General features: G+C 42.8%; 2 protein-coding genes across 2 annotated transcripts in view; both read left to right on the plus strand.

Annotated features, from left to right (window-relative positions):
- Nucleotides 1-25,927, plus strand: part of LOC132870287 (NACHT, LRR and PYD domains-containing protein 12-like) — a 361,706-nt gene that overhangs the window by 114,707 nt on the left and 221,072 nt on the right. The window lies entirely within an intron of this gene.
- Nucleotides 1-25,927, plus strand: part of LOC132870703 (NACHT, LRR and PYD domains-containing protein 12-like) — a 64,388-nt gene that overhangs the window by 16,024 nt on the left and 22,437 nt on the right. Inside the window, exons 2-9 of the mRNA XM_060904502.1 lie at nt 863-1,004; nt 1,917-2,033; nt 5,595-5,711; nt 6,669-6,722; nt 6,962-8,728; nt 14,079-14,273; nt 17,058-17,234; nt 19,477-19,650. Of these exons, the coding sequence (XP_060760485.1) occupies nt 952-1,004; nt 1,917-2,033; nt 5,595-5,711; nt 6,669-6,722; nt 6,962-8,728; nt 14,079-14,273; nt 17,058-17,234; nt 19,477-19,650 (2,654 nt within the window). The 5' untranslated portion in view covers nt 863-951. The remainder of the gene's footprint in view (nt 1-862; nt 1,005-1,916; nt 2,034-5,594; nt 5,712-6,668; nt 6,723-6,961; nt 8,729-14,078; nt 14,274-17,057; nt 17,235-19,476; nt 19,651-25,927) is intronic.

Genomic DNA, 25,927 nt, shown 5'->3' on the forward strand with positions numbered 1-25,927 from the left:
TTTGCAGTCAGAACCTTTAACTGATGTGGATTTTTTTACACACCATATTCTCTGTGCTCTTGGCCATGCTGATGGGAAACAAAATGAAGAAACGTAACCCAAGGAGCTGCTGACTCTGGGTTATTATTGGTTTGTTCCTGTGTTTTTCAGGGAGACCGTGAGCTGGACTAGTGAATAGAGTAAAGTCTGGCTCAGAAAACAAGATGCCACGTCTCAGCATTTTCAGCACAACTGACAAAATATATTTAGTATCACAGTCCATGTGATCCCTCAGTAAAAACAGATCATGGATCGTTCACGGTGTAAAACAGTCATATCACACAGCCCTACTTTAGGCTCACAGAAATCATCTCTGTTTAGTGCAACTGACTTCAGACTGACTGACTTCTGGATCAGAATTTATTCAAACTAAAACCCATTTAATGCTGGTAAAGAGAAAGTAGGATTAGACTTAAAGTAGCCCTTCTATTAACTACAGATGATTTTAGTCTCCTCCTGGTTCAGCTTTAGTGAAGGCGTCACAGCTGACCTGCTTGGACTTCAGACCGTGTCTCCTCCTTTCCAGCAGAGGTCTCAATCCCCTGATTACTGAACTGGTCACCTCACCTCCTGTCTAGACAGACAGACAGACAGACAGACACACACACACACACACACACACACACACACACACACACACACACTCTTGTCTTCTGCATCTGATGGGACATGATGCTACTGCATAACCACTAAAACTACTCTTCATCTGAATCCTCCTGCTTCTTAAGTTTGGAGTCTTTTGCATGTGCAGTTCATTCGATGTGAAAGATTTTTTTTCCTCCAAGTTTCACAATGTTTGTAATTTTTTTCCACTGATTTTTAGGAATGTAATTCATTCACTCCAAGAGATCAGTGTCTTCAGGAATCAGCAGTGAGTCCATGAGCTGTGTGTCCATACACTAATATTCAAAAATGGAGAGCCGTGATCTGGACACAGATAATGTGACCCCACCCTCAAAAAAGCGGTAAGCTGCCATGTTCTAATATTTTTGTCATTAACTGTTCATATCTGAAATATGGTGTGAGGATATCTGAAAAGATAAACTGAACAAAAATTTATACTGAGAATGAAAAGTTGTCACCACTTGAAAAAAATGCCAGATTCTGTTCATTGTTAGTAAAATTATGTTCTTATAAAATTTAAAAATGTAGTCGGATGAGACAATACACTAAAGCCACGATACGAATCACATCCCAATCCAGGCTTCACAGGACCAGACTGATGAGACGGTGTCGACACAAAACATTACATTTTAAAGTGTAAAACATTTATTTTGATTTGTAAAGGCAGCTAATGAAACCACTGCAATATCAATACAGTCGGGGTGTTAAACTCAGATCCTGTGTCAAATCCAGGCGTTTATTTTAACCTGCATTTCAGACTGTGGTCAATCCAGCCATGATAGAAACTGGAGTGCGCGTATGTATATACAGCGGTTTACTGTAACTACCTTCAGATGGCTCCACTACAGATCTGCTGTGAATTCTGGATAGTGTGAAAATGTTAAGCAGTCATGTTCTACAGGCTGTTTCAGTTTTATTGTTTCCAAGTTCACGCGGCCTGAATGAAACGAGGCTGTGGGCCTGGGGTTTGACCCCATGTGCCACAACACTTCCTTCTGATGAGCTTCACTTTCTGGACTGTTCAGTCAGCGTGCTTTGAGGCAGTTAGGTTTCCACTCTACAACTCTGTGCTCTGTGGCCTACGACCTCTGGTGCTGCCACCTAGTATGTAAGAGGTAGAGCTCAGAAAGAATATTGAACAGAAATATCAAAATACATGAGATGAGCAGCAAATTAGTCTCTCCCAGTATTTTGTATTGTGATATTCGAGACAATGAAATTCTGTCTCATGCCTCCTTTATAATGTTGTACAGTAAACTCCAGAGAAAGAAATCAGACTCACCAGAACCCAGCTGTGTCTCCATGAAGAGTGATCGGTCTATGGATCCTCCTTTGAACTTCAACAGTGGAAACCCCTCATCTGTCCACAGGTAACATCCCATAATTCTCATAGTTAGTCACTGTAGAGAGAAAGACTGTGTTACACATTCCTTTATCCAGCCCAGATCATCATCAGCATTTTGATATTTATCAGTTTGTGATACTTTAATTAGGTCCTAATGCTGCTACAATACTTTCACTAAACATTTTAGAGTAATTAAGATCAATAACTGCACAGTTCAGTGTTTCACAGTGTCACATACAGGATAAGGCAGAAAGTGCATCTGGATGTGACACTTAGTCAGAGTAATTGCAAACAAGTGTAACAAGACGAGTGTTACCTCCTCCTTCTACCTCCCTACCGCAGAGTTCACTAAAAAGAGACGGAGGCTGATTTTATCAAAAATACAAATGATTTCTTTATTGTGTACAAATATAGTTAAAATATTGAGGACCAGCAATACAAAGTCTCCCGAAACATACCCAGGTCAGCCTTAACCAATGGCATAACACATCATGAAGAAAAAAACTTCATAAGAGAGGCAACACAGCAACTAGTAAATTGCACACATCAAAAAGGAAGCACAGCAACTGGCAAATGGCTACACACCCCTCAAGAAGGGCAACACAACAACCTGTATGCACTACACACACTATATGGCCAAACCAAAATACATAAGTGTAAAACTACAAATCAAAACTGGGCCTCTGGGCTCTGTACAGGGTAGTGAGTAAGGCTGGGCTCTCAATACAAAATAAAAGAAAAAAAAGAAAAGAAAAAAAACAATAATTTGGTCCTTGGAGGTGTGACCTTACAATACTAAAATTACCACAGGGGAAGAGCGGCAATTATCTGCCCATTGGTAACTGGTGTAGCAGCAATATAATTCTGGCCTGACGCCAGCAATGCATGCACCACAACACACCACAGCAAAACCAGCCCAACAGTTCCACGATGCAGACGCTCTGCTAACATTCTTTCCCATGTTTGCAGTTGAGGCTTAAGCTCAGTGAAATACCGCGTCTCCCATCTGTTCCGAGCTAGCAGGCTGAACAACCAACCTCAGCAAAACCAGCCCAACAGTTCCACGACGCAGACGCTCTGCTAACATTCTTTCCCATGTTCGCAGTTGAGGCTTAACCTCAGTGAAATACCGCGTCTCCCATCTGTTCCGAGCTAGCAGGCCGAACAACCAACCTCGAGAAATGGCCTCTGCTTTACCGGTGCTTTAACTGGCACTCTTATAGCGCCCTGTTCAAGTGGCTTCCTCTCCTAGCCAATCAGCCTGCCTCCAAAGGGCTGATCCCTATGACTCCCTCTGCTGGGGTGGAGCAGACAGCAGGCAATTTCCCCATATACACCTGGTTACACCCACCCCGATTCTGCAAACTTGCTGTCCTGGCAAGGACTACTTACACACACACACACACACACACACACACACACACACACACACACACACACACACCCTTATAACAATTACATAGGGCAATGGGTGTCTTCGGTGGGTGGCTCTAACAGGACCGACTGTAAGGACACGTTAGCAGCACTGGGACAAACAATGGGGAGGAGTTTCAAACAACCTTTGGGAATGAATACTGCTGCTCCCTGAACTCTCGTCTGAGCATATCATTCACATTTTCAACAAATTAATCACGCAATACCCTGTCAGAGTTAAAAATACCCCCCGGTATCTTTTTTTTTTTTATCACTGCGTCCATCAATGTTTTCAAAGCATATGAAAAATCACACAAGGACTTGCCATCTTTATGATGGCACTGGAAAAAGGCAAGTTGCGCTGCAACATAGGATTGGGAACAACTGAAATTATCACTCAAAATTAAAATCTTTTCTGCTGTATCTCTAACAGAGGGCTCATGAAAATCAACTTCTGCTTTTGCCCCCCCATCAAGATGATCATAGAGAAATACTTGTTCTGCAGTAGACATAGGCCTTGCTTCCAAGCATCTACGTGCTTCTGTTATCCATTGGTCTACAGTTACAAGGTCAACAGTCAGTTTACCAATAAATTTGGAACACTTACATTCTCTTGGAACAAACACATAACGTGCTTGGGCATCAAGGGTTGACACATTACTGGAAGCAAACTGCCTAGGAAAATCCGCAGCGGCTGCTGTTGTACCTGAGTCACTGTAAGAGGTAGTGGCAACAGTCTCATCATTTCTGTCCCGTTCCTTTGCCTTTAACCACTCATTTTCAGCCTGAAGCTGACGAATTTGGTCCAAGAGTCCATGCAGGTCTTCCATTCCATCTTGTGCTATAGACATAGTCGCACCATAAATGGACACAGTTTTAAAAGTATCCCACGCTGTCCTTCTCCGCCTGGATAACTACCGCTTTTCCCCACAACCCTAACGCACACACCTCCAAATCCCAAGCAAATTAACAAACAAGAAACAAAGAAATCAAAAATAAGGAAAAAACCTAACCTCAGGCTATCCTGCTGACTACGTCAATTGTAACAAGACGAGTGTTACCTCCTCCTTCTACCTCCCTACCGCAGAGTTCACTAAAAAGAGACGGAGGCTGATTTTATCAAAAATACAAATGATTTCTTTATTGTGTACAAACATAGTTAAAATATTGAGGACCAGCAATACAAAGTCTCCCGAAACATACCCAGGTCGGCCTTAACCAATGGCATAACACATCATGAAGAAAAAAACTTCATAAGCGAGGCAACACAGCAACTAGTAAATTGCACACATCAAAAAGGAAGCACAGCAACTGGCAAATGGCTACACACCCCTCAAGAAGGGCAACACAACAACCTGTATGCACTACACACACTATATGGCCAAACCAAAATACATAAGTGTAAAACTACAAATCAAAACTGGGCCTCTGGGCTCTGTACGGGGTAGTGAGTAAGGCTGGGCTCTCAATACAAAATAAAAGAAAAAAAAGAAAAGAAAAAAACAATAATTTGGTCCTTGGAGGTGTGACCTTACAATACTAAAATTACCACAGGGGAAGAGCGGCAATTATCTGCCCATTGGTAACTGGTGTAGCAGCAATATAATTCTGGCCTGACGCCAGCAATGCATGCACCACAACACACCACAGCAAAACCAGCCCAACAGTTCCACGATGCAGATGCTCTGCTAACATTCTTTCCCATGTTCGCAGTTGAGGCTTAACCTCAGTGAAATACCGCGTCTCCCATCTGTTCCGAGCTAGCAGGCCGAACAACCAACCTCAGCAAAACCAGCCCAACAGTTCCACGACACAGACGCACTGCTAACATTCTTTCCCATGTTCGCAGTTGAGGCTTAACCTCAGTGAAATACCACATCTCCGATCTGTTCCAAGCTAGCAGGCCGAACAACCAACCTCGAGAAATAGCCTCTGCTTTACCGGTGCTTTAACTGGCACTCTTATAGCGCCCTGTTCAAGTGGCTTCCTCTCCTAGCCAATCAGCCTGCCTCCAAAGGGCTGATCCCTATGACTCCCTCTGCTGGGATGGAGCAGACAGCAGGCAATTTCCCCATATACACCTGGTTACACAAGATAATTAAAATAACCAGTAATAATTAATAATAACCAGTGTAAATGGTGTATATAAAGGACTGTCTGTAATGTTGTACAGTAAACTCCAGATGAAGAGATCAGACTCACCAGAACCCAGCTGTGTCTCCATGAAAAGTGATCGGTCTATGATTCTTCCTTTGAACTTTAACAGTGGAAACCCCTCATCTGTCCACAGGTAACATCCCATAATTCTCACAGTTAAAGTCAGTTAAAGGCTGTGCTACACTGTCATTAGCAGCTATTTTGATTGAATATATATGATGATTCTTATCATTTTAGTGTACAGTTTTTATGATATAATAGTTTCTTAGTCTTTACTAATTCAGCAAGACTTTCAGGAAATGCTTTTGAGGAGTGTAAACATTTATGAAGGTCAAAATATTTTACAGGTAATGTTTTAAATGCTGAAGCAAGAAATGCTAATATAAGCAAAAACAATATGGAATTACTACTACGACTACCATTATTAATAATAATACACTGCAGTTAAAATCCCGGCCCCATTGAGATCACTGTTACTTGGCCGTGTCTCCATGAAAAGCGATGTGTCTGAGTGTTTCTGTAAAATATAATAGAAAATGGAGACCCTTTATATGAACACAATGACTATTGACCATAAATCACATCACTGACATAACAGTATTTATTAATAATAATGAAAATCAGCATTTTCCTCAACCTGAACTCCCACCTCCCAAAAACATGTCACTAAATTGCCCCTAAAATGATGGACTGGTGGATCATCCAGGGTGGAGTATAATTCTGGATCCAGTTACAGATTTTATACCTCTGAACATTTCTGGCCGGCTTTCTGAAAAATACACATCTGCTTTTGTATCCATTTAAAACACATTATCTGTTCATTCTGCATGATGGAGTGATATTCTGTTCCATCCCTAATGACCATATAGGAAGGAAAATCTAGAAAACTCAAATTAAAACTGGGGCAGATTTATATATATATATTTTTCTCCAGTTCCACAATATTTTTGTCGTGTTGTATTCAGCATGTGCTCTCTAAATGTTAATGCACTCAAAGAATTATTGTAGTAAAATTAGGGCTAAAGTTTAGATTGTAGATTTAAAGTAATGAAAGTTTTTGTCTTTAACAGCAACAATGTTTTGTTCCCAGTGATTTACAGAAGGCAGGAGACAGAATAGAAAAGATCTTCCTCACAGATACAGAGTAAGATCAAACCCAACCCCATGACTGTGACACTGACGCACTGGTATTATAAACCTCTCTGCTGTTATTTCATAGAGACTGATTAGATTATAGAAAACATACAGGAGAATAAAACAAATGCACAGTGAGAACATCATAAAGAACTCTCTGTGGAAACCAGTCAGAAAAACTGTGATCTTAAACTGTAATAATTGGAGCCCATGTCTCACCATGTCTTCCTACTTCACCCTGTCACACAGACACGCCCCAGAATCTGCTGCTGGAAATGAAGTCCAGAAAAAGTTCAGGTTAAATCTGATGATGAAGTTTCAGCATTTAAATGAAGTGATGATAAAGCAGGAAAACCGAGTGCTCCTGAATGAGATCTACACAGAGCTCTACATCACAGAGGGAGACAGTGGAGACATCAATAAAGAACATGAGGTGAGACAGATCGAGGCAGCGTCCAGGAGAAAAACAACAGAGGAAACACCAATCAAATGCAACGACATCTTTAAGCCCTTATCTGAAGAAGACAAACCCATCAGAACTGTAGTGACAAAGGGAGTGGCTGGTATCGGAAAAACAGTCTCTGTGCAGAAGTTCATTGTGGACTGGGCTGAAGGGAAAGCAAATCAGGACGTCCACCTCATATTTCCACTTCCTTTCAGAGAGCTGAATCTGATGAAGGACCAAAAACTGAGTCTAATGGAGCTCCTTCATGTCTGTTTTAAGGAAACCAAAGAAACAGAAATGTCCAGGTTGGGAAAGGTTCTGTTCATTTTTGATGGATTGGACGAGTGTCGTTTCCCTCTGGATTTCCAGACCACAGTGAGTGTGTGTGATGTAACTGAATCAGCATCAGTGCGTGTGCTGCTGATAAACCTGATCAAAGGGAATCTGCTTCCCTCTGCTCTCATCTGGATCACCTCCCGACCAGCAGCAGCTGATCAAATCCCCTCTGAGTTTGTCCATCGAGTCACAGAGGTACGAGGGTTCAATGACCCACAGAAGGAGGAGTACTTCAGGAAGAGGGTCAGTGATCGGAGCCTGGCCGAGAACATCATCACACACCTGAAGTCATTAAGAAGCCTCTACATCATGTGCCACATCCCAGTCTTCTGCTGGATTTCAGCCGCTGTTCTAGAGAGAATGTTGGGTGAAGCAGAGAGTGGCGAGATCCCCAAGACTCTGACTCAAATGTACACACACTTCCTCATCATTCAGACAAACATCATCAGAGGAAAGTACTCAAAGAAGCAGAAGCATGATAAAAAAATGTTTCTCAAACTGGGAAAACTGGCTTTTGAGCAGCTGGAGAAAGGCAACCTGATCTTCTATGAGGAAGACCTGAGAGAGTGTGGCATTGATGTGACAGAAGCAGCAGTGTACTCTGGTGTGTGTACGCAGATCTTCAGAGAGGAGGTTGGGCTTCACCAGAGTAAAGTGTACTGCTTTGTTCATCTGAGTGTTCAGGAGCATCTCGCAGCTCTGTATGTGCATCTGACCTTCATGAAGGAAAAGAGAAATGTTCTTGATCAGAGTCAGTCCTTTGAGACAATTTCAGATTTACACAAGTGTGCTGTAGATCAGACCTTAAAAAGTCAGACTGGACATCTGGATCTGTTCCTCCGCTTTCTTCTGGGTCTCTCACTGGAGTCCAATCAGAAACTCTTACATGCCTTAGTAACACAGACAGGAAGTAGCTCCCAGAGCAAAGAGAAAACAGTTCAGTACATTAAGGAGAAGATCAGTGAAAATCTTCCTGCAGAAAAATCCATCAATCTGTTCCACTGTCTGAATGAACTGGGTGACGATTCTCTAGTGGAGGAAATCCAACGCTACCTGAAATCTGGAAAACAAAGTGAACTCTCTCCTTCACAGTGGTCTGCTCTGGTGTTTGTGTTACTGACTTCAGCACAGGAGCTGGAGGAGTTTGACCTGAGTAAATATACCAGGACAGAGAAGATACCAGATGAGGTTCTTGTGAAGGTGATGCCGGTGATTGCAGCATCCAGAAAAGCAATGTAAGTAAAGCTGAATATAACTGTTCTACTGTTCCACTGTTAGAAAGAGAGAAACTGAAAGCACTTGGACAAATCTGCACTTTGGGACAAAATCCACAACTCCATCACTCGAGTGAAAGTAAAGATCCTCCTGGTCAAATGTTATTCAAAAATACTTTTTTTAAGGATTCATTTTTTTTTCTCATGTCAAGGTGTTGTTGGATTGTTGCCACGATGCATTTACAGAATCTAATGACTCGGAAACAACCTCCTGAATGCAGTGACTTGCTTGTAGATCCTGTAGAATAAAAAGTGTGTAGAATATGATACAGAGCCTGTAGAAATTGAGGGATAACAGTTGCATGTAGAATTGAATAATACTGAAGGGCAGCTATTAAACATGTGGAGACCGATTGATTGATTGATTGATTGATTGATTGATTGATTGATTGATTGATTGATTGATTGATTGATTGAGGAACTTTATTAATCCCCAAGGGGGAAATTGAACGCCACCTGACCATACATACAACACATAACAGTAAGACAGGACAACCACATCATAAATAGAAGGAGAAATATAAATAGATAAAGATATAAAAAATAAAAACAGTTCATCATAAAACTCCCAAAGAATCACAGCAATTTTCTAAAACTGCCATTAAAAGCGCAGTTGAATAATTACAAGATTAAAAGTACTTAGAAGTTTTTGTTAAAGGCCCGGTCCCACTGGCCGATGGACACAAAACGTATGCAAAAAGGACACAGCGGACGAGCAAAATTTCGGGGGTGGCTCTATCCGTTTTCATCCGCTCCAGAAATGGACAAAATTTGCGAAAACAGAACGGAAAAGAACGGACGTGGGTAGTATATAGCGGGGATGTTAAACGCATGTTCATAGGAAGCCTAGCGGATGAAAGCGGATGGAAGTGGATGACAGCTCCGAAGGGGTTACCGGTGATAACTGAGAAGCGGACGCATAGCAGAAAGAGCGGATGCATAGCGGATGAAGGGGCTGCATCACGTACGCCTAACGGAAACAAAGGGCATGTTGCGCGGATGTATATCGGATGCAGACCGATTGTCCGCTAGGTGTCCTTCTACATACTCTAGACCAGTGGTTCTCAAACTTTTTTCACCAAGTACCACCTCAGAAAATACTTGGCTCTCCAAGTACCACCATAATGACCAACATTAAAATACAGTAGCATAGTAGGCCTAAGTATTCATTAAAAACAAGGCGGAGGTTTTATTTAACAAGTATATTTAATATTGTTGGCCACTGTAACATTACACACAGTACTTTGAACAGTAACACTGTTTAAATATAGGAAAATAAAACACTGTACTTCAATAATGAATCAAATAAATTGGCCAAATCTGCAACATCTGTAGTCTCATCAAGCTGTATGGTAAAATATCTACTGTTCTTAATGCGCTCAATCAGTGTCTTTTTAACATCGTCAGCCATGTCATTTATTCTCCTTGACATGGTGTCATTTGAAAGCGGCACCAAGTTTAACTCTCTGGCAGCTTTCTCTCCACACATGATACGTGTCATCTCTCTGGCTAATGGCAAACACAGCAGTTCCCCGATTGTGTGCGGCTTACCGGCTCTGGCGATCAGGAGGCTGGCACGATATGAAGCTTCCTGTGCTTTGGCTACGGGTGTACCATAGGACAGAATGGTGGAATGCTTCAGTTCATCACGTTTTCGTAAAAAAAAAAAAAAATCCATTGGTTTGTCCTTTAGTGCTGTGTGTTTGGTTGTAAGATGCCGTTTGAGATGCGATGGTTTCATGGACTCATTGCTCAGAACGTCCCTGGCCCGCATACAACACACTGCGGCCTGGGCAGCTCCTCTGTCCCGCTCCAAATGAATCCCAGTTTTATGTATTTTTCATCATCCTTCCTCCTCACTGGTTTCTGCCGTTTGCTAGCAGTTCTGGGGCTGGTTTTGCCACTGTCGTTAGCATCCACGCTCGGCTCACACACGTCCTCTTCAGTTCTCCCTCTCTCCTGATCCACGCTCCCATTCGCGGATTTAAGCCACGACAGTAATTTTGTCCTACTCGTCATAATTAGCAAAGCCACCTCCACCTTTTCCCATCACAGCCTAGTCTACCAATGGCGGATAACCGTCTGTCAGCGGAACCGGCGGGAATGCGTACGTATGGCTACCCAGAAGCACTTGCAAACTTTTTTAAATTATTAACTTAATTTGTATCTCCTTTCATTTTCTTGTTATCGGTTGATAGGATATTTTCGTCCATTCGGATATTATGGATAGTATTTCACGTTTTATTTTATTTTTTAAATTTTATTTATATTTAATTAAGTGATTCTTTGGCGTACCACTAGAATGGAGCCCGCGTACCACTAGTGGTACGCGTACCACAGTTTGAGAATCTCTGCTCTAGACATACTCCAGACATCCTAAATATACGAGATACATCCCAGATATAAACGCTTTGTCCGTTTTGAATACTTTATATACGAGATGCATACGCTTACATCCTTTCTATTTCCGTGCTACTAACGATGAATAGACGTTTCATGTACCTTATCTTTCCTCCCTCTTTCCGTTTTCAGCTGCAGCGGATGTGAGTTGCGAGGATGCCCAGAGGATGCAGAGAGGATACAGCAGACGTTTAACGGATGATAACGGACATAGAACGTTTGTTGCTCGTATATGTCGCGGATTTACATCGTACACGGCGGAAAGTTCATCCGTTCTAAAAGTTTTGTGCAGCTCAAAACTTTTTGCGCGGATGAAATCACAGTGGACGGATGCTCGATGGATAGAGCGTATGAAGCACGTATGCAATGAGTACACAACGGATGCATAGCGTTTTCCAACGGATGGCAAAGATTTTTTTACGTTTTACATCCTCTTTGCATCCATAAGTGCAGTGGGACCGGGCCTTAAGAAGTCTTATCGCTGCAGGAATAAAAGACCTCCTAAACCGTTCAGTGGAGCAATTGGGTAGAAGGAGCCTTTGACTCCTTCCACTCCTCACAAATAGGCTGTACAGTGGGTGATCATCTTTCAACATGACACTGTTCACCTTCCTCATCACCCGCTCCTCTAGAATTTGCTCAACTGTACTCAAACATATGCCTGTGATGGACCCTGCTTTCTTAATAAGTTTATTTAATTTGTTCCTGTCCTCCAGTGTCATGTTTCCTCCCCAGCATACAACAGCATAAAATAAAACACTTGCCACAATTCCATGATAAAATGTGTTTAAGATTGGTCTCCCCAAATCAAAAGATCTCAACTTTCTAAGAAAAAATAGTCTGGACTGGGCCTTCTTAAAAATAATATTACTGTTCATCTTCCAATCCCGTTTGTTATCAAGGTGGATGCCAAGGTATTTGTATGATGTCACAACATCTACTGGGCGATCATTAATAAGTATTGTGACTGGCACATTTCTTTTTTTCCTGAAATCAATGATTAGCTCCTTGCACTTGTCAACGTTTAAAATAAGATGGGCAGCTTCACACCAGCTAACAAAGCTATCCACCTCTGCCTGGTATATTGCATAGTTGTCTTTATTAATATATCCCACCAAGGCAGAGTCATCTGAAAATTTCTGAAGATGACAAGAGGAGCTACTATGTCTGCAGTCAGAGGTGTATAAAGTAAATAAAAAAGGAGATAACACCGTTCCTTGTGGTGTCCCTATGTTTGTCTTAATAGTCTCAGAAGTGCTATTTTGTATTCTTACATATTGCGGTCTACATGTGAGGTAGTCAGTGATCCTCATTGGTCATTAAAGTTGGTCATTTAAGAAAAACATTTACATGGCAGCCAACTAACGAGACTTACAAACAACAAATTTCCAAAAATGAAGCAAATAATCACACATAATTTTATACTTGTAGTTTATTTACAATGTTTACAAATTACACCACTGTTGTCGGCTCCAGTGTCCAATAAACACAGAGGGGTGGGTTTTTTTTGTTTGTTTTTTTTTCTGTGCAAAACCTTCACTGTGTTTAGTTTGAAAATCTTTTTCTTCACATCTTTGTACATTACATTTCACTAATAACAAATTTAATGATGCAGACACTGGACCAATAGAACCATGTGGAGTTTAGTCATACAAAATTATAATTTTAAAATCTTTCTTATTATGACCTGATAAAAGGTTTTATTCAAGTGGAAAAACAGACTTTCACAGAGAACTCATTAGAAACACCATTCTTATTTACTTTTATGACATTATAATATAAATTTATTACATGCTTATTATTCTTTTGTTTTAATATCCTGATATCGTTTATAAATTAACATTTTTTTTTTTTTTTTGTTCCGTTGACCCTCACAGCTTTTGTTCTTTTCCCTGCTGTAGCTCTGTGATTTTATTGATTTCAGGTCAGACAGGGAGAGACAACACACAGACCCCGTTTACACGTATCCGGGTATCTATAAAAACAGATATTTATTTATGCGGTTGCACCCATCATTTACACGTAAACGGAGGTTTCAGTCACTGAAAACGGCTGCTTTCGAAAACTCCGGGCAAAGTGGAGATTTGTGAAAACTCCGTTTTCATGCCTGCATGTAAATAGTGGAAAACTGAGTTTTTTCAGTGTTAGCTGAGAAAACGGAGTTTTAGCATTGTGATCTGACGGTCCCTCCTCCTTGGCTTTCAGATCTCTGGTTGGCTTTCTATTTGTTTGACATGTTTTTGACAGCCTTCGCTGGCTGTTTTTGAGCATTGTGTAAACGGAATTATTTTCTAGTACGGGGAGGAGAAGATACCCGTTTTCATAAATTCCCGGCTATGTGTAAACGAAGTAACAGAGTGTAAGGGGAAGAACATGTCTAGTCTGTAAATCACTGGCACCAGAAACAAATAAAGAGCACTTGGCAACACACACACACACACACACACACACACTGTTAGCCAACGAGCTCATCATGAGTATCTCCATAAAACTCCTTCAGCACTGGGCTGTGATCATTTCAGTCGCTCACTAATTAGAGAACAAATCAAATGTCTGATCTGTTCAGATAAATATGACTCTGCCTCGAACTCTGCCTGCTTCATCTAAACCTGACTTTTGAAACTCTTTTGCTTTCTCCTCTTATAAATATTTTAGATCAGACTCTTATTTCCCGATTTGGTGATCAGATTTGATGTTGCGTGTTTATCCCATGTGTCAGTGATGACGTGCGCAGCAGAAAACTCAAATCCGAACAGCTCGAACTGTGAATTACTGTTACAGCATTTCAGTGTATTGTCGACTCGGAGTTTGTACTTTTGTCATTTATGAAAATGAAATGGTGCAGTGAAAGATTTGAGGACCTGTCTGATAATTTGTGTGAGTTTATTATGTATTAATTTATTTCCTTCAGGATCAGTTGTGATGCAATTGAAGGGAGAAGCGCTGAAGCTCTGGTCTCAGTGCTCAACTCAGAAACCTCCAGTCTGAGAGAACTGCATCTGACTGTGAAGACACTGGATCTGTCTGGGAATAAACTACAAGACTCAGGAGTGAAGCGTCTCTGTGCTGGACTGGAGAATCCTCACTGTAAAGTGGAGACACTGGGGTAAGATCATCTCTCTGAGAGTCACAATAACTCACTAAAGCAGCAGTTAATAGGTGTATACAGGGTAAGTCCAGGTCAAAAAGACCCAATATTTTGAAAATTGGTTGCAGCAATATTTTTATTTTAATGGTGGAATTTACTGATGATAAATATATGTAAATCTAAATAAGTTTTAAAAATTTCAGCTTTCTAGACCCAGATTTCTTTTTTTTTTATTTATGCCATTTTGAAAAATTACTAAATTAGACGAGAGTGTACCCCTTAAATCCTCACCAGGGATTTTTGGGATTTTACATGCATTTTTCTCAGCTTCTAGGCTACACAGAGATTTGAAATTTGGTAAATTAACTCCATACACTGCAAAAACTAGCCATCCTAATATAAGGAAAAACATAATAAATTTGAGAACATTTAGACTATAATCAAGTGAAATAATCTGCCAGTGCAGTAAGATAATTACACTTGGTAAGACATCTTAGAATAACTCGGTTGCAATCGAGAACTAGGTTTAATAATCTCAAAATTGGTGTCTTGTTTTCTTCTAATAAGAAATGCTAGATCGTTTCAACTATTTTCAAGATATTTTCACTTGCTAAGATGTCATTTTTTGCAGTGTACATGTTGGTAATTTGGTAGGTAAACACAGAGCCGTCTATCTAGAAAATCCTGGCCATAGGTACTTCCTAAAAATGCTAAAAATTAAGAAAAACGCATGAGTGAGTGGGGTTTAGGGCCCTAAAATTCTAGAAAACAAATGTATTCATCTCCTATCACTACCTGGTCTTATTATAAACCAGATTGCCTGGTCACTTATAGAAATATAGCAGATTCCATTACATATCCCACAAAAGTATCATATCTTTAAGATCCTGAATGGAAATGAAGCACAGGTAGCACAGGTCTGCAACTTGGTAGTTTCATTAATTCAGTCATGACAAACATGATGTGTCATCTTATTTGTGCATCATTCTCTTTTTTTCAATCCCAAATCATCCATTTTTAATGCTCTTGAATTTGTTGTGTGTATAGATGCAAACAGACAGGAAATATCATCAAATAAAAAGTGATTTAAAATGCATGTATATAATTTATAATACTGATGTATACATGATCTATGGAAAATTATAAATACTGATAAGTCTCTTTCAGAAATGCAGCTGTAAACAGACAATACAACCAATATCAGTCATGACAAACATATGAATAGTAGAGTACTGCATCTGTGATCTTAAATGACTTTTTCCTGGTCAAGTATATAGTTATTTGTGAACTGTATAGAATACATGTAACAGCAAAAACAAATTCGAGGGCATTAAAAATGGATGATTTGGGATTGGGGAAAAAAAGAGAATGATACACAAATAACAAGATGATGACACTTCATGTTTGTAGTGATTGAATTAATGAAACTACCAAGTTGCAGACCTGTGCTTCATTTCCATTCAGGATCTTAAAGATATGATAATTTTTGTGGGGTATGTAATGGAATGTGCTATATTTCTGGAAATATTCTATCTAGAGAGCTCCCATTATATAAGTGACCAGGCAATCTGGTTTATAATAAGACCATGTAGTGATAGGAGATGAATACATTTGTTTTCTAGTATTTTAGGGCCCTAAACCCCACTCACGAGTGCGTTTTTCTTAAGTTATGGCATTTTAGGAAGTACCGATGGGCAGGATTTTCTAGATGGAAGGCTCTATATGTTCCTTCCAGATTAACAACATATAGAGAGTTAATTTGCCAAATTTCAAACCTCTGTGTAGCCCAGAACCTGAGAAAAATGCATTTAAAATACCTGGCGAGGACTTAGGGGGTACATTCTGGTCTAATTTCAGTAATTTCAAAATGACCTAGTTCATTAAATACACAGAATACGACCCTGAAATTTATCAGTTCATATTTCACCAGTATCTATTGCCAAAAGCTCTCTCATCTCATTATCTCTAGCCGCTTTATCCTTCTACAGGGTCGCAGGCAAGCTGGAGCCTATCCCAGCTGACTACGGGCGAAAGGCGGGGTACACCCTGGACAAGTCGCCAGGTCATCACAGGGCTGACACATAGACACAGACAACCATTCACACTCACATTCACACCTACGCTCAATTTAGAGTCACCAGTTAACCTAACCTGCATGTCTTTGGACTGTGGGGGAAACCGGAGCACCCGGAGGAAACCCACGCGGACACGGGGAGAACATGCAAACTCCGCACAGAAAGGCCCTCGCCGGCCACGGGGCTCGAACCCAGGACCTTCTTGCTGTGAGGCGACAGCGCTAACCACTACACCACCGTGTCGCCCCTGCCAAAAGCTCTCTCAAAGAAAATCAATCTGGTGCTGCAACCACCATCTAGTTATTTGGCATGGACCTACCCTACAGTGTTATCAATTAAGACTTTCTGTAAAAGTAAAACATGCAGAACAAATATATTAGTCATGAAGTGATCATTTCTCCTCAGAATCACTTTTACTTTAAAGAAATAATTAAAAAGTTTTTACAATTAAATATGTTCGCATTAAAAATCCAGTCAAGCAGAGATAAATTCTACAAAACCTGACTCTTCACTTCAACCTTTAAATTATTGACTTTTTGCTGAATCATTTGCACCTTGAGTAAACTTAATGTCAGTAACAGTGGTAATGTTTGAGTCATTATTAATAATAGCTTGTGATTGGTGAAGAGAATAGAGACAGTCCAACATGAGAGACATCATCTTCACAACCACTATTACACCAAGATGAAAATCTGCTGATGAAGTGTGTGTCATTGTGTCTCTGCAGGTTGTGGGGTTGTGGTGTCTCAGATGAAGGCTGTGCTGCTCTGAGTTCAGCTCTGAGATCAAACCCCTCACACCTGAGAGAACTGGATCTGTCTCGGAATAATAATCTGGGAGACTCAGGAGTGAAGCGTCTCTGTGCTGTACTGAAGAATCCTCACTGTAAACTGGAGACACTGAGGTAAGATCATCTCTCTGAGAGTCACATGACCTACTCCTCAGTAAGACACATTCTCTAATAGTGAGACTGAAGCAGAGGTTTTAGGTTCATCATCAATGTCCTGAGGAGGAAGATTGTTTCTTTTCACTGCACACTGATGATTTGTCACAGAGTCTTTGGGTCAGATGGACGAATGTGAGAAGCTGCAGCACAAAACGGGACTTGATCCGACTGCAATGTGTCTGAAATTTATTACTTTATATTAGAAATTAATGAAAATGAATTTTCACCAGATTATAAAAAAAGTTCCTATCTGACCGTCTCAGATTTGCTTCATACTTTTTGAATAAAGTCACTATTCCCAATAAATAGTGTGTAAAATTCCAGGCTTGTATCTGCATTAGTTTCTGAGATATCGAGGCTTTTAACGGCAGCGTGGCTCGAATTTTACTGTAAAAACAAGTGCAACAGAAAAACATTACAAAGATCAATTCGTCATTATTTTTAACTTTTCTTTCGAGTTGCATGAAATTTTCAGGGACAGTGTGGAATGTCAAGTCTCAATGTGACACCCCCCCCCAAAAAAAAAAAAAAAAAAAGAGAGTTAAACCCAGGACCCCCCTAAATCCAGCCCTGACATGGATATAATTATTGTGGTGGTGTTTTTTTTGTTTGTTTGTTTTTATTGTTATTGTCCTCCACAGTTTATTGTTGATGAAATTAAATAATGAAGATGAGCTCAAAGTGCAGTCCTTCAGCTTTATTTTGAGGAAACTTGCATCCAGATTGGGTGACTGGTGTTGAAATTACAGCACTGTTTATATGTGGTCCCTCTTTTTTGAGGGATGAAAAACTAATTAGACAAACGAACATCGTCATAAATTACACTGACATTTTTATTCCTCCGACACTGGGAGGTGAAACCGGTATGTTTTCGGGTTTTCTATCCATTTTTTCTGAAATTCTTGTTCGCACGCTGTCTCAATAACGAGTGGCTGAATGTTTGTAGGATTTATATGGAATAATCATTGTTTACTTCTCTGATTCTACAATAATATAAATCTATAGTGTTCTATAAATGCACTCTGTAGACTCTGGAGAAACAAGTTTATTGCCCCTGTGTAGTGCACTATAAGTCTAGTAGAGAACCATCTGAGATTCAGTCTCTCTCTCTCTCTCTGATTAAAGTTCATGGTCTCTCTGCTGTTCTCTGTTCAGCTTCAGCTGCTGATGGTTTAATATCACACACAACAGAGGAGAGAAACTCAATATAACACTCAGTATTATCATTATTAATTCACTGTTAGGCCACACCAATTTCATTAGTTGGTTCTCGGATGGGGGCGGCACGGTGGTGTAGTGGTTAGCGCTGTCGCCTCACAGCAAGAAGGTTCTGGGTTCGAACGCAGCGGCTGACGAGGGCCTTTCTGTATGGAGTTTGCATGTTCTCCCCGTGTCCGCGTGGGTTTCCTCCGGGTGCTCCGGTTTCCCCCACAGTCCAAAGACATGCAGGTTAGGTTAACTGGTGACTCTAAATTGACCGTAGGTGTGAGTGTGAATGGTTGTCTGTGTCTATGTGTCAGCCCTGTGATGACCTGGCGACTTGTCCAGGGTGAACCCCGCCTTTCGCCCGTAGTCAGCTGGGATAGGCTCCAGCTTGCCTGCGACCCTGTAGAAGGATAAAGCGGCTACAGATAATGAGATGAGATGAGATGGTTCTCTGATTTTTTCAGGAAAAATATGAAGCGAGCGGGCGAAATAAAAATAAAATTTAAAAAATGCTCTGATGGTAAAATTAGCGGTGGAAATAGACCAAACAATACAGGCAAACCAGTAAACAGAATTTCAACACACCTGTCAAAGATTTTACGCTTCTGTTCGCTGAATATCCTAACAATCACAAACACAGGCTTTGCAGGACTCCCCTCCACAGGCATGTTTCTTCCACAAGTCTTTATCGAAAGTGAAAGGGGCGATTTGATTGGTTTTCGGCGTCACGTGACCTCACATCATGTGACCTTTTCTTTTGGCGGGAGTTTGATTTTGATTTTATTTTATCTTTTTCATTTTGCATTTTCTTCAAGCAGCGATTCTGAGAACCAACTAATTGAATTGGTGTGGCCTTAATGAGAATAAACAGGTGATATTAAATCCTCATGACATTCTGAATAATAAAATTAACTTTACACTCATCATCTTTAAAGTAAGAATTACACCAAGATGAAAATCTGTTGATGAAGTGCGTGTCATTGTGTCTCTGCAGGTTGTGGGGTTGTGGTGTCTCAGATGAAGGCTGTGCTGCTCTGAGTTCAGCTCTGAGATCAAACCCCTCACACCTGAGAAAGCTGGATCTGAATAATAATAATCTGGGAGACTCAGGAGTGAAGCGTCTCTGTGCTGGACTGGAGAATCCTCACTGTAAACTGGAGAAACTGAGGTAAGATCATCTCTGAGAGTCACATGACCTACTCCTCCCTTACAGAAAAACCACATGAACTTCACATGTGATTTCTCACATGTGAAATATGTGGAAAATGTGTTTTGCACATGGGAAACATGTGGTTTTGGCCCAATTTTATGTGAATCACATGTGGGAATGTTTTCCACATGTGCTCTACATGGTAACACGTTACAAAATCTAATACCATGTATTCCACGTTACCACATGTGGTAACATGTGATCATGTGAAATACATGGGAATTCATGTTTTTTCTGTAAGGGCTCAGTAAGACACATTCTCTAATAGTGAGACTGAAGCAGAGGTTTTAGGTTCATCATCAATGTCCTGAGGAGGAAGATTGTTTCTTTTCACTGCACACTGATGATTTGTCACAGAGTCTTTGGGTCAGATGGACGTATGTGAGAAGCTGCAGCACAAAGCGGGACTTGATCCAACTGCAATGTGTCTGAAATTATTACTTTATATTAGAAATTACCCCTCCTAGAACTGCCACCTTATTGTGGTGGAGGGGTTTGTGTGCTTGAATGATCCTAGGAGCTATGTTGTCGGGGGCATTATGCCCCTGGTAGGGTTTCCCAAGGCAGACAGGTCCTAGGTGACAGGCCAGACCAAGAGCAGTTCACCAAAAACCCCCTATGGAAAAAAAAAAAATCCAGGACCGTGACGTCGCCCGGTAGGACGCAGCCGGGGCCCCACCCTGGAGCCAGGCCCGGGGTTGGGGCTCGTATGCGAGCGCTTGGTGGCCGGGCCTTTGCCCATGGGGCCCGGCCGGGCTCAGCCCGAAGAGGTGACGTGGGCCCGACCTCCTGTGGGTTCACCACCCACAGAGGTAGCAGTAGGGGGCTGGTGCAGTGTGGATTGGGCGGCAGTCGAAGGCAGGGGCCTCGACGACCTGATCCCCGGACACAGCGGCTGGCTGTTGGGACATGGAATGTCACTTCGCTGGGGGGGAAGGAGCCTGAGCTTGTGCGGGAGGTTGAGAGGTACCGGCTAGAGATAGTCGGGCTCACCTCCACGCACAGCTTGGGCTCTGGAACCCAGCTCCTCGAGAGGGGCTGGACTTTCCACTTCTCTGGAGTCGCCCGTGGTGAGCGGCGGCGGGCTGGTGTGGGCTTGCTTATAGCTCCCCAGCTCAGCCGCCATGTGTTGGAGTTTACCCCAGTGAACGAGAGGGTCGCCTCTCTGCGCCTTCGGATTGGGGAGAGGGCTCTTGCTGTTGTTTGTGCCTACGGGCCAAATATCAGTATAGAGTATCCGGCCTTCTTGGAGTCCCTGGGAGAGGTACTGAGGGGTGCTCAGACTGGGGACTCCATTGTGCTACTGGGGGACTTCAATGCTCACGTGGGCAACGACAGTGACACCTGGAGGGGCGTGGTTGGGAGGAACGGCCTCCCCGATCTGAACCCGAGTGGTGTTTTGTTATTGGACTTCTGTGCTAGTCACGGTTTGTCCATAACGAACACCATGTTCGAGCATAGGGGTGTCCATAAGTGCACGTGGCACCAGGACACCTTAGGTCGGAGGTCGATGATCGACTTTGTAGTCGTTTCATCTGATCTCCGGCCCTATGTCTTGGACACTCGGGTGAAGAGAGGGGCTGAGCTGTCAACTGATCACCACCTGGTGGTGAGTTGGATCCGCTGGCGGAGGAGGAAGCTGGACAGACCTGGCAGGCCCAAACGTATGGTGAGGGTCTGCTGGGAACGTCTGGCCGAGCACTCTGTTGGGGAGGTCTTTAACTCCCACCTCCGGGAGAGCTTTTCCCAGCTTCCGAGGGAGACGGGGGACATTGAGTCTGAGTGGACCATGTTCTCTACCTCCATTGTGGACGCAGCTGTTCGGAGCTGTGGCCGCAAGGTCTCCGGTGCCTGTCGTGGCGGCAATCCCCGAACCCGGTGGTGGACACCGGAAGTAAGGGATGCCGTCAAGCTGAAGAAGGAGTCCTATCGGGCCATGTTGACCTCCAGGACTCCTGAGGCAGCCGACGGGTATCGGCAGGCCAGGCGTGCTGCAGCTCGGGCAGTTGCGGAGGCAAAAACTCGGAACTGGGAGGAGTTCGGGGAGGCCATGGAGAAGGACTATCGGTCGGCCTCGAAGAAATTCTGGCAAACTGTCTGGCGCCTCAGGAGGGGGAAGCAGTACTCTGCCAACACTGTTTACAGTGCGGGTGGGGAGCTGTTGACCTCGACTGGGGACATTGTCGGGCGGTGGAAGGAATACTTTGAGGATCTCCTCAATCCCACCGTCATGTCTTCCACTGAGGAGACTGAGGCTGATGACTCAGAGGTGGACTCGTCCATTACCCAAGCCGAAGTCACTGAGGTGGTTTGCAAGCTCCTCGGTGGCAAGGCACCGGGGGTGGATGAGATCCGCCCTGAGTATCTCAAGTCTCTGGATGTTGTGGGGCTGTCTTGGTTGACACGCCTCTGCAGCATCGCGTGGCGGTCGGGGACAGTGCCTCTGGAGTGGCAGACTGGGGTGGTGGTCCCTCTTTTTAAGAAGGGGGACCGGACAGTGTGCTCCAATTATAGGGGAATCACACTTCTCAGCCTCCCAGGGAAAGTTTACTCCAGGGTACTGGAGAGGAGAATTCGACTGATAGTCGAACCTCGGATCCAGGAGGAACAATGCGGTTTTCGTCCTGGTCGCGGAACACTGGACCAGCTCTATACCCTTCATAGGGTGCTCGAGGGTTCATGGGAGTTTGCCCAACCAGTCCACATGTGCTTTGTGGATCTGGAGAAGGCATTCGACCGTGTCCCCCGTGGTATTCTGTGGGGGGTGCTTCGGGAGTATGGGGTTCGGGGCTCTTTGCTAAGGGCTGTCCGGTCCCTGTACGAACGGAGCAGGAGTCTGGTTCGCATTGCCGGCAGTAAGTCAGACCTGTTCCCAGTGCATGTTGGACTCCGGCAGGGCTGCCCTTTGTCACCGGTTCTGTTCATAATTTTTATGGACAGAATTTCTAGGCGCAGCCAGGGGCCGGAAGGAATCCTGTTTGGGAACCACAGGATTTCATCTCTGCTTTTTGCGGATGATGTTGTCCTGTTGGCTTCTTCAAACCAGGACCTTCAGCATGCACTGGGGCGGTTTGCAGTCGAGTGTGAAGCGGCTGGGATGAGAATCAGCACCTCCAAGTCCGAGGCCATGGTTCTCGACCGGAAAAGGGTGGCTTGCCCTCTCCAGGTTGGTGGAGAAGTCCTGCCTCAAGTGGAGGAGTTTAAGTATCTCGGGATCTTGTTCACGAGTGAGGGAAGGATGGAGCGTGAGATCGACAGGCGGATCGGTGCAGCCTCCGCAGTGATGCGGTCGCTTTACCGGTCCGTCGTGGTGAAGAAGGAGCTGAGCCAAAAGGCGAAGCTCTCAATTTACCGGTCGATCTACGTTCCGACTCTCACCTATGGTCATGAGCTTTGGGTAATGACAGAAAGAACAAGATCGCGGATACAAGCGGCTGAAATGAGTTTCCTTCGCAGGGTGGCTGGGCGCTCCCTTAGAGATAGGGTGAGAAGCACAGTCACTCGGGAGGAGCTCGGAGTAGAGCCGCTGCTCCTCCACATCGAGAGGAACCAGCTGAGGTGGCTCGGGCATCTTTTTCGGATGCCTCCTGGACGCCTCCCTGGGGAGGTGTTCCAGGCATGTCCCCCCGGGAGGAGGCCCCGGGGAAGACCCAGGACACGCTGGAGGGACTATGTCTCTCGGCTGGCCTGGGAACGCCTCGGTGTTCTTCCCGAGGAGCTGGCCGAGGTGTCTGGGGAAAGGGAAGTTTGGGCTTCCATGCTTAGACTGCTGCCTCCGCGACCCGGTCCCGGATAAGCGGAAGAAGACGAGACGAGACGAGACGATATTAGAAATTAATGAAAATGAATTATCACCAGAATAAAAAAAGTTCCCAACTGACCGTCTCAGATTTGCTTCATACTTTTTGAATAAAGTCACTATTCCCAATAAATAGTGTGTAAAATTCCAGGCTTGTATCTGCATTAGTGTCTGAGATATCGAGGCTTTTAACAGGCAGCATGGCTCGAATTTTACTGTAAAAACAAGTGCAACAGAATAAACATGACAAACATTATTTTTAACTTTTCTTTCGAGTTGCATGAAATTTTCAGGGATAGTGTGGAATGTCAAGTTTCAGTGTGACTTTTTTTTTTTCCTTCATTGAACCCAGGACCCCCCTAAATCCAGCCAGACGTGGATATAAAAATTTTGTGGGTGTTTTTTTTGGGTCGTCCATAGTATATTGATGATGAAATAAATTAATTAATGAAGATGAGCTCAAAGTGCAGACCTTCAGATTTATTTGGAGGAAATTTACATCCAGATTGGGTGATGTCAGGATGCAGGCACTTCGGGATGTGTGTGCAGGGGAGAGTGGGGAACGTAGACTGGCAAACAAATCCAAAATGCTAGACGAATTTGAAGTCGAGGGACAGGCAGGGGTCAATCGATAGGCAGACAGAGTAATAAGGGCAAGACTAAAGAGTAACTAGGGTTGCAGGGATGAGAATTTTCCACGGATCCGCAGAATTCCGAGTTTTTCCCACTGAAAATGTCATTTTTGTGAAACGTGTAAATCCGTTGAGAATTTTTTTTTTTTGGGGGGGGGTAAGGGTTGGCGCAAGGCTTGTGGTGGCACAAGCAGGCAGGACCGACCACCCGCCCACCAGCATCTTTCAGCAACGCTCATCGCAAAATTAGTTGCAGCTGTGATAATGGAAATCGTCATTGCTTTCTTTAATATTTATGCTAACAACAACTCACGACGATTTCTGGCAACATTCCGGCAACACACACCTTCTCTCACACACACACACACACACACCCCTCTCACGCAAGCGCACAGCGCATAGGCAGCAATCTGCCGGCAACGTTCAAACATCTTGGCTGACCTGTCGCTGTGAGTTGCACTTCATTTCCATTACTGTTTTCTGTATGGGCATTACTGGTTTTCAAGCATTTCATACTCCACCGTTTGCCGTAGTTTCTAACGAGAGCAGCATTTGTTGCGAGTGCAGGGAAAGGCCTACCGGCATTCTAGTAACATTTGTTTGGCTCCACTCGTATGTAAAACGCATCACACATTTCTAAGCATTTTCATCTCCCATCTGTTAAGCATTGTCTCTGGTCTAGGAAACACATGTACAAACCGGTTGTTTCTAACGTCAAGTTTATTTAATTCTAGCATTTTTATAACACAAAATAGTTTTTAGTAACTCATCACGCGAACTCCACACACTTCCTGTTTGTTGTGAGAAACCGAGGGACTGTCCCATTGGCTTGTTATGGAGGGGTGTTGCGGGTGTTTGGTGGAACAGACCATTTTAACGGGGGTGTTTTACTGGTGTTGGGGAAACGTATTTTTCTATGCACTGAAGGGTTTTTGGTTAAAGAAAATTATCTTGGATGTTTGTATAGACTGGTACCAAAATTCAAAAAAGTGCTTATTTAAGGAGTTAAAGGCATTTTTGAGACAAAGTCGGCAAACAGTCTTATTTTGTCAATTTGGGTGTGCCGAATTCAAATCTGCAATATGCCGAGCTCTATCTGACCTCTGTTGACCTCTAGAGGTCATTGAACTTTGGGCCTGTAAACGTCTCAGCTGAACCCAGTTTCTCAGCTTTCTAAGGAATGAAATGTACTAAAATGATTAATGAAGTTAGCAAATGGCCTTGTTTGTTAAATGTTTGGGTGCTGAATTCATTTTTCATTTGTAAAACGACAAATGACCTCTGATAACCTCAAGGTCATTAAACTTGGCCTATAAGCCTATGCATTTAACGTCATTTTTAAACTGACTTTACTCCCCCAAAAAGAATATGAACAGACAAAAAACAAATAGAAAGGAACAAATACAACATTAAATGCCAGTCCATGTACATGTGACTTACTTTTCACAATGAGAATGCCTAGGCGATCACCTTACATAACATTGCATTACATTTAGCGGTTATTGTTTATACAAAGCTACTGAAAAAAGGACAGATTCAGCAGCATACAAAATGTGGGGGCATACAGGGTATACAGGTTAATCAGGGTTAGTATATATGAGAGGTTTTTTTCTTTGTTGTTTGTTTTGTACGGGGTAAATCCTTTACAAAAAAAAAAAACAAACAAAGAAAAAAACTCTCATATATACTAACCCTGATTAACCTGTATACCCTGTATGCCCCCACATTTTGTATGCTGCTGAATCTGTCCTTTTTTCAGTAGCTTTGTATAAACAATAACCGCTAAATGTAATGCAATGTTATG

The sequence above is a fragment of the Neoarius graeffei genome, chromosome 22, assembly GCF_027579695.1.
Source record: "Neoarius graeffei isolate fNeoGra1 chromosome 22, fNeoGra1.pri, whole genome shotgun sequence".
In the NCBI taxonomy this organism is placed as follows: Eukaryota; Metazoa; Chordata; class Actinopteri; order Siluriformes; family Ariidae; genus Neoarius; species Neoarius graeffei.